General features: G+C 44.1%; 1 protein-coding gene across 1 annotated transcript; it reads right to left on the reverse strand.

Annotated features, from left to right (window-relative positions):
* Positions 1–1,195: 1,195 nt before the first annotated feature.
* Positions 1,196–8,550, reverse strand: uri1 (URI1 prefoldin like chaperone). Its single transcript, XM_070831492.1, has 11 exons — positions 8,178–8,550; positions 7,221–7,255; positions 5,306–5,384; positions 4,868–5,003; positions 3,615–3,706; positions 3,461–3,524; positions 3,098–3,299; positions 2,776–3,013; positions 2,503–2,654; positions 2,154–2,394; positions 1,196–1,436 (listed from the first exon to the last, which is right to left on the reverse strand). Exons 1-11 carry the CDS (start codon positions 8,253–8,255, stop codon positions 1,248–1,250), a joined length of 1,506 nt encoding a protein of 501 aa, XP_070687593.1. The 5' UTR covers positions 8,256–8,550; the 3' UTR covers positions 1,196–1,247.

The raw sequence follows: 8,550 nt of genomic DNA on the forward strand, positions 1-8,550 counted from the left end.
TTCAAAATATATTAAACCAGATCTACGCCATCTATGAGCTCAGTTTTAAGTGTTTCATCTCAGTCCGTGATGTCACAGCATTTCCCATCACGCTCATCTACAGCAGCGTGGCTGCTTTATACCCATAACTCACTGACTCCAACCATGAGCTGCAGACTTCAGCCTCTAAATCCGACTTTCTTCTGGACCTCAGCAGTTAAATTTTGCTTTTGGGCCCCATGCTAAAACTTGATTTGCTGTCAGCAAAGCGACTGGATGGAAATTCCTGCTCTCTCATTAAGGCTGACTGTACTTTTGCTAACTGGAAAAGGCATTTTGTGCTCACTTTGCTTTACAGCTTTGATGAAGTGTTATTGCTTGCTTTGGCTCCACTATGGTGCAGAGATGGCGATTTACTTAGCTCTTCAAATTTTAATGCACGATGGGAAATACACAAGGAGTAACAATAATTCATAAAGGACCATATTAGCTCAGCCAGTGTCTGGTAATAGCTGTTTAAAGACCAAAACAATTTACACTAGGCATCAGGAGCAACAATGTGTTACTATTACACACCATTACTATGTGTTATTACAGCAAATCTTTAGAGTAGAGTAGAGATTTAGAGTAAAATCAGCTGAACAATGTCCGCAGAACAAAAATGAAATGAGATCAATCCAGAACAAGATATTTTCTTTCAAGACTTGTAGCCAAAATCATTTAATTTTCTTTTAGTTTCCATCAATATTCTTTTTCTGTCTTTACGTAAAGCTTGTCACAAAGGAACACATACATTCATTAGGCAGGTCAAGGGAGGGTAAAATGGGAGCTAGCGGGCACCTGATTCTGTTTAATGATCAATGCTTGGAAAAAGAAACAAAACAAGGCATCTCAGGCTAAGTGGTGAAGCTTAGAGTCTTAAACTGGCAGTAGCATGGATCAAATGTAAAGCAGAAGACAGGTAAACATATGACAGACAGACAGCAAGCGGTTTATACTGTTGGAGTGGATAAGCAAAAGAGACTGCATTTATCAGTGCTTGTTAAAAAGCAGTGTTACACACAAGGCTGACGCATAAACTGTAAATTGCTGCTGTGCTTTTTCTCACTGAACAGTCGTAACTCAATGACAGAAACACTGTGCGGTTGGAAGAGAAAGATGATGGTTTGTCCAGTTCGTCAGCTGTAGAAAAGAATATTATTTTTCTTAAAAAAAAAAACAAAAAAAACAAGAAGTTATTGTGACAAATGATGTCTGCTCGTTAACAGTCACTTCTGCTGCAACCTGGCAGCTTTGAACTTCGACACCCTTTTCGGGGCTTGCTGAGGCGGGGCGACGTCGGGCGCCACCTCCTCCTGTTTCCTCTCCAGTATGGTTGGCAGCGCTGGTGGAGTGATGGTCAGATGGGGGACAGCTGAAGGCATCGGGTCTTTTTCTACCACCGTACCTGAAAAGGCCTGGAGGGAGAGGGGGAGAGGGGAGGGGGGTTGACACGGAGATGCATTTCTTTCTTCAGTGTAAAACAGTCAGTGAAATAAGGAACATTTCCTTTGACAAATTCTACTTTTTAAAGAGATTTTAAAGAGGCTAATGAGCTCTCCAGATTAAAAATACTCTAAGAACAGAGGGCAGATCTTGCTGCTCTGTATGTATCAACAGGCCACAACCTGAGGGATGGTGAACGACCTGGAGACACACACACACACACACACACACACACACACACACACACACACACACACACACACACACACACACACACATGCATTAAAGCCCATTGAAGTGAATTGAGAGAAATAACAGGAAAGAAGCCAGTATAAATGTGGTACTCCATAACCGACTGCTTTCTGCTTACTGACCCTGAAGTTACTGTGAAGGTTTGGTGTCACAAAAGGCTTTATAATGTTTTCATGCTGCGTTTTCTTTTTCATATTGCGTTTAAATGATTGTTGGACCCAACGCAGCTCTCATTTCGACTGAGAGACGCTTCTGTGGGAGTTTTGTTATGTTTTCATTAAGGGATCTGAGGCTCAAAGGTGTAATTTTCATAAACTCATAATAAAGCTATATTGCCGACTCTTTCACACTTGAACTGAGATTAAAAGATGACAGCGTGCAAAGAAACTTGGCTGAGATCTGTTCAGACAAAGACAAAAAGAAAAAGAAAAACTGACCTCAAATCGGCTGGCGGGGTGCAGTGGGACCGCTGTGGGACTGTCCTCCTCCGTGATGCCATCACTGGTGTCGCTGTGCGTCGCCTCGTCGTGGCTGAAGCTGCGTCCAATCATCCGGCGCTCTTCGAAGTCTGCCGTGCTGCTCTCGCTGGTGTCGCTGCACACGCTGTTCTCTCGGCTGCGTGACTTTAGGATGGACTTCCTGGGGATGGGCTCCCCGTTCTTCACATCCACAAACAATCTGGCAAAGAACACCAACACAGCGTCACCAATTAGAGGAAAGGAAAACTGAGATACGTCTACATGTTGTCCGCAGGAGCTTTGAAGAGGCCTACTGTGCTGTTTTTACCTGTAGAGGTCGGCTGGTGTGGTGATTTTGTGAAGTTCGTGATGGGAGTGTCCGTTATTGTGTCCGTTTTTCTTTTTCCTCTTCGAGTGTTCCTTCTGCTCTTTCCTCTCGCTGAACTTCAAAGTGGTGTTTTTTCCTGTGTTTATCCTCACCTGGAGCAAACAGGTTAAGGGGAAAGTCAACAAAACAGAATTTAATTGAACCTAAAAGAGGAGAAGATATGGAATTGTAAACAAATCTGTATAAGGTTTAAAAGGTACTCATCAATCTGACCTTCTTGGGCTCGACCGTGTGAGAGAAAAAGATGGTGGGCAAACAGCTGCCCTCCTCTTCCTCGTCGTCGTCTTCCTCCTTCCGGTCTATGCTGGCTGGCGCTTTGCTGCGAGACGCGGAGGTCCAGCTGGGCTTCAGACTCGGCCCATTTTCCAGAGCTGCAGTATCTCCCTCCTTCTCCTCTTCCGAGGAGAGGGATGACGTGTCCTCGCCGTTCATGTCCGCGTTATCGGATAGTCTAAAAGGAAAACGTTTTATTTTCATTTCTCCCTGAGTTTAGAAAGTGTGAAACTATTAAAGCTACCAAGAAAAAAACGTGCACCTGTCCTGCTCATCTTGTAGCTCCTCCAGCTTCTCCAGTTCATCCAATCTCGCCCACAACTCCTCCTCAGTCATGATGCCTTTTCTGCTCCCTCCGTCTCGGCCCTCTCCTTTGTTCTCCTCATCCTCCTCCTCCTCCTTTAGATCCAACATGGCCTCCGACTTGGGCTTAGAATTTGGCTTGTGAGCTATTCGTTGCTTTGCTGTTAAAGCAGACAAGATGGGAGAGAAATTCTCAGACTACTTTAGCCTAAATGTCAACGTTAGGTGTAGTAAACGATGGGTTAAAAGCTTTCTTTGCTTTCTCGTTAGCAAACACGAATGAGCGAAATGAGGGCAGAAAGAATAAAGCTGACAAAGATACCTTTGGTGACAGCAGCATCGTTGTTTCCGGTCTCTTCTCTTATGTCAGCATAATCCCCTTTACTCTAAGGAAGAAGCACAGTCAATACATCTGTCCCCATTTGTCTTGTGCAACATCTTGTCTGTGTGAGATGACTGGTAGTGATGCAACATACGGCTGAGATGGCTTCCAAGTCACTCGTGAACCCAACTCTGGCTTCAAAGTTTTTCATCGTCTTCGACAGATCGTCTAGTTCGCTCTTCACATCTGCAGAAAACAGGCACATTATCATCAAAATGTGCATTCAGAGAGTTGGAGGCAGACTGGCAAAAACCCAGTGTGCAAAGACTGGCTGCAGGAGGTTTAAATGAGACATTTAATAAAACAATGACAACCGGCGGCTAAAGAGTCAAAATCCAAAACAAGTTGGGGGGAAAAAAATTGAAAAATGATGACACAAACAGTTCAAAATATCTTCTGCCCTGAATACTACTCCGGATCATTAAATCTTGACAACAATTAAGCCCTTTTACTAATAGCAGCAGAGGGCCCTTGTTTCCATGGCGATCGGGAGCCCCTCCAGTCAGTGCATCAACTGGAAGTGAGGAAAGGTCAAACGCAGAAGGCCTGACAACTCAGCCGCTGTCTGACACATTTCAGCTAGCTATGTTTGTATTACAGCACTTAGCTCTGTAATAGCGGGGTGGGCAGGGTCAGGAGATGGGGGGGGAGGGGCAGCAGGGGGGGGGGCAGACGGCTGCGGATGGGCTGTGGCAGCACATTTCTGCTTCACTAAACACTCTAATAATGTTCACATCAGAGATCGTTACTTGGGCCCATTTGACTCCGTATGAGATTTTCAGACCAAGGAAGAGCAGCAGGGGAAGCGTGGCTTTGCACCATCCACGTTAGAATGAACAGCTTCTTTTTTTTTTTTTTTTTTCCTCCTATGACAATAATGTTGCATTAACGGGTCTTGATTTGACCACAGGAGAGGAGAAGGAATGAATTGCACACGATTTAGAAGGCAGGCTTGACAGTGGTGACCTATGACATGGATGTGAACGCGAGGGCGGCACAGCGAATGAGTGCTGTAAATGTGCTGTGCAGCCCTTTTACCGCATGTGAAATAAATCAAAAACCATGCACGTGCCAACATTTCAGTGCAACTATTCAAACGGGCATCGTGGTTCACTAAATCTATATCTAAAATAAACTAAATTCTGCAAGGATCTTAAAAGTTTCTCCCAAAATCTTATGCTCAGTAATGGTTCAGCTAAAAGTAAGTTTGTCACATGGTGACTCCTTCAGACTCCTTCTAGACTTGATGCAGCGACGCCCTCTGCTGGGTGAACAGGCGCAGTGTCGGGCGATCACATTAAAATGGCACAAAGCCGCCTTTTTGAGGGAGGACAGAGAGAGACTCACATTTCATCCTGTGGTCGACAATTTTCTCAGCCTGCTTGGCAGAGCACTTTGCGAACCAGTTGTCGCCGAGCAACGCAGTGACCTCGTTGGTGCGCACCAGCTTCCCTGGCATGAAGGCCAAAGGGCCAAACGGCACCTGTTCGTGGCACAGGGGATGGAAAAAGGGCAGAACGAAAGAGAAACAGTTGAAATGAAGCAGGTGGCAGAATGAAGACATGAAAGTGGGACAAAAGGAGAAATAAAACTTTCAGTGACAGTTTTTAAAAAATGCGTATTCAAAGTTGGCTTTTGCAGAGTTAAACATATCGGCCCAGCTCACCAGGAGATGGTAAACTTTCCGTTTGCAACAGGAATTCATCCTCCAATGCACAAGTCGTTCGACTGTATGCGTGTTTTTATCATTGTGTTTTATCATTTATCAATGAGGTTAGCACCCACCATGATGTCATAAGACAGTTGGTCTGGAAGAGTTTGAAGACGCTCTCTCAGGGCTTCATAGTCACCTGACACCTTCGTCCTACAAAAGCATGGATTTACAACAATGTTAGGCCAACAGCTGTTCAAATAAATGTTTCCTCTTTCTCTCTCATTTGAAGCCACAGCTTTTCTCTGAAGCCACCGATATCCAGATTGCTTTGTTTGGCTTATTTAGGGATGTTAAAAAGAACAATGGGAAGCAAATGACAGCTACGGAGTCAGGATGAAGTGCCTGTTCCTGTCCCTCTTAGGGGAGCAGGGAGACTTCTGGTAATCCATGTGGCCTCAACATGCCGCTGTTTCTCATCCGCATTGTGATAAAACTTCAGAGAAAATCCTGACAACAGAGCATCTGACCAAAATGAACGCTATTCTACGATGCCATCTTGTCTGAACCACAGAAATATGTACAGTTCCTCTAAAAGTTCTTTCACAACTCTTTTTGAATGTTGGAGGCTGCCGATGAGAGTCACAACAGCAGTGTATGTAGTCTGTAAATGTGTGATGTTAGTCAGATGAAAGCAATGTGCTTCAAAAACCTCTTAATGCTGACTTCACCTCATAGATTTCCCTCAGTGTCCCTTGTAAACATGAACCCCTGAGACTGAAAGTTTAATACAACAACTTATCATGTATTCAAGTAGTTTTTAGTAAATGGCCGTTACCGTTACATTGCCATGCTACAGCAGTAGACGTTTACATGAGTTTTGTATGTGATACGGCGTTTTAATAAAATTGTCAAATTCAAGTTGTTGCTTGACATAAATATACAATTACGAGTGTTTTTAACATGAAAAATAAACATTTCCATTTATTTCAACCACTTGGTTTGACCACGTGTGTCTACATGTGATGACAGACTGCATGTGCATAGACTGATATTCCCAAACTTGCGAGAACAATTTGATTTTTTGTTTTTTTCTGCCTAATTATTCCTCTGTGCAGATTAAGGCTGGGGCCTGCGTGAGGTGGCTGGACTCAACAGGAGAGACGAGGAGATGCCTTCATTTCCACATTACATTTAATAAGACTGTAACTTGCATCAAATGTGCATATCTTTCATTCCTCACATGAAGTCACTGCTACCAGCTGTGTTAGTAATCAATACTACTACGAACACAGAGGCCCTTCCACCGTCCTGGTGCACTCACACGGGTGTTTACCACTTCATCTACCTGATCGGAGCTTCTCTCAGGCCTGTCTGGGTCTGTATGCTCTGTGCTTCACTGACATCTCCCCCGCTCTCCTGTTAGCTTTGCTGCATCTGTTTCGGTGGGACATCTAACACCGTCATTAGTCAAAACAGCCCCATATCAGAGAGGACATTTTAACATGTCACAGCAGGAAAAGCACAGGTGCGAATAATAAACATAAATGATGGCTGAATTCCCTTCAGCTGCTTTGGTTTGAGGGTCCTGGTTTTGTGCACGCTGGCTCACGTCACACTGTCATCAGGAATAAAGGGTCTGATTACAGCGTACTCGAAACAAATGCCTCTGATTGGTCAGGGAGTGTCTAATTTGTTGATTTTGACCGGAGCTGGCAATCTCAACGCAAGGTAATATTACACAGAATCAGGCTTGATTAACTGTGGAAGCCAAACTCTTATGGTTATTATAAAATAAATAATCCCGCTCTAACATGGAGGTATAATAACTGCGTCTAAACACAAATGTGCTGTGAGGAAAAAAAAAAAAAAGAGTGGATAATGACAGAAATCAGTCATATCTGAACCTGGGTTGATTGTATTTTGGCTTCTTTGTGAGACTGATTCAGATTTATGATAATGCGCTCCAAAGCAAGAAAAAAACAACACTACAGACTGCTGTCACTATAAAACTGTTGAAATAGTACATGGGACTTTATTGATGCTTACCAGTGCTGAATCCGACTTTCACAGTCTTTCACCACCTGTTTTTAGGACAAATTATTTCAACATGAATCACATTGAAAATCTATGCAGCTCACACAGTGTAGTGTCGAAGATTTATTAACGTCAAAGGAGTTATGACAGCTGTGACCAGTCCTTTCATTCGACCGGTGCTGTGAATACTACTGTGAAAATATGCAACTTGTAAATATTTTGTGGAAGTTTAAGAGTCGTCACACACAGGGAACCAGACAAAACACCCAGGAAGCAGGAGAGGAAGACAAACACTGCTGATCATTTATCAGGACATCTGCACAAACATCCCCTCACTAAACACTGGTGTCATTTAAACATTAAATCATCTGGATAGTGTTACAGATGCACTTTAAGAAGGGTAATCTGATCACAGTGAGGACTTTCTCTGTGTCAGACTTGAAATAAAAAGTGAAAGTGAGTGTCAGATTGTGTTGATGTCAACTTGAACAATGTGGGACTTCCTGGTGCAGATATACATGTGTGTGATGGAGGGGGAGGAGGCGTTGACATCAAATGTGTACTTGCTAAAAAAAAAAAACCCACTGCTAGCTAGCTGGTGGACAGTCAATGCATACGTTTAAAACACATTTCCAAAAAAAGAAGAAGAAGAAGAGCCTGGAGGCCAGTGAATCCGTGTAAACCTGCAGAGAGACGAAGCCAAACACTCCTCCAGGCAGCGTTTTGCTCAACAGGGACTTGAACGTGTGAGCAGCAGTGAGGAGGAAGCTTCTGGAAAGCGGACAGTCAAAACAACAAACTCACAACTCACTAATGTGTCATATGCTGGTACAAGTGGTGCACAAACGCGTGTATTTAGTGGGGGAAAGGAGCTTCAGCTGACCCACTCGTGGTCCAGGGACCCCTCACCGCGTGGCCAGTGGCCGACAGTGGTGGTTTGCTAGCTTTAGTGTTTGCTGGTTCATTTACCTTCTCGTGTTCCTCTCTGAGCCTGACCACTCCGCCGAGATGCTCTAAAGTCATGCTCATTTTACCCTTTTCAGCCATTGTCAGCCGACGAGCACAGCAGGACAGGCGTTGTTAGTGACCCCGACACAAAGCTCAGGGGTTGTTGTGAGTCCTAAAAAAGTGTTTATGAATGCAGCAGCTATTCCTGAGACCCGCTCTGGCCGTATTCATCAATGGGGCAGTGGTGGTGGTAGTTATCCTCACTTTCGGAAGTGATACCATCTCACACTCTCATTTCAAGATTTCTGCATGATTTCCAAAAATATCCACGGTTTTAATACTCCCAAGATTGGCGAATATTCCTCGTTACTCTCGCTGCGACACGCACGTCCGT

This window comes from Pempheris klunzingeri, chromosome 5 (assembly GCF_042242105.1).
Source record: "Pempheris klunzingeri isolate RE-2024b chromosome 5, fPemKlu1.hap1, whole genome shotgun sequence".
Classification (NCBI taxonomy): Eukaryota; Metazoa; Chordata; class Actinopteri; order Acropomatiformes; family Pempheridae; genus Pempheris; species Pempheris klunzingeri.

Bases quoted from the DNA above. Each gene is read 5' to 3' on its own strand.
- uri1 (XM_070831492.1), bottom strand. From the start codon at position 8,255: ATGGCTGAAAAGGGTAAAATGAGCATGACTTTAGAGCATCTCGGCGGA. The intron at 5,385-7,220 runs GTAAGCATCAAT...ATGCTTTTGTAG, and splicing joins GAAAGTCGGATTCAGCACTG to GACGAAGGTGTCAGGTGACT. The intron at 3,707-4,867 runs GTGAGTCTCTCT...TGTTTTCTGCAG, and splicing joins TGTCGACCACAGGATGAAAT to ATGTGAAGAGCGAACTAGAC.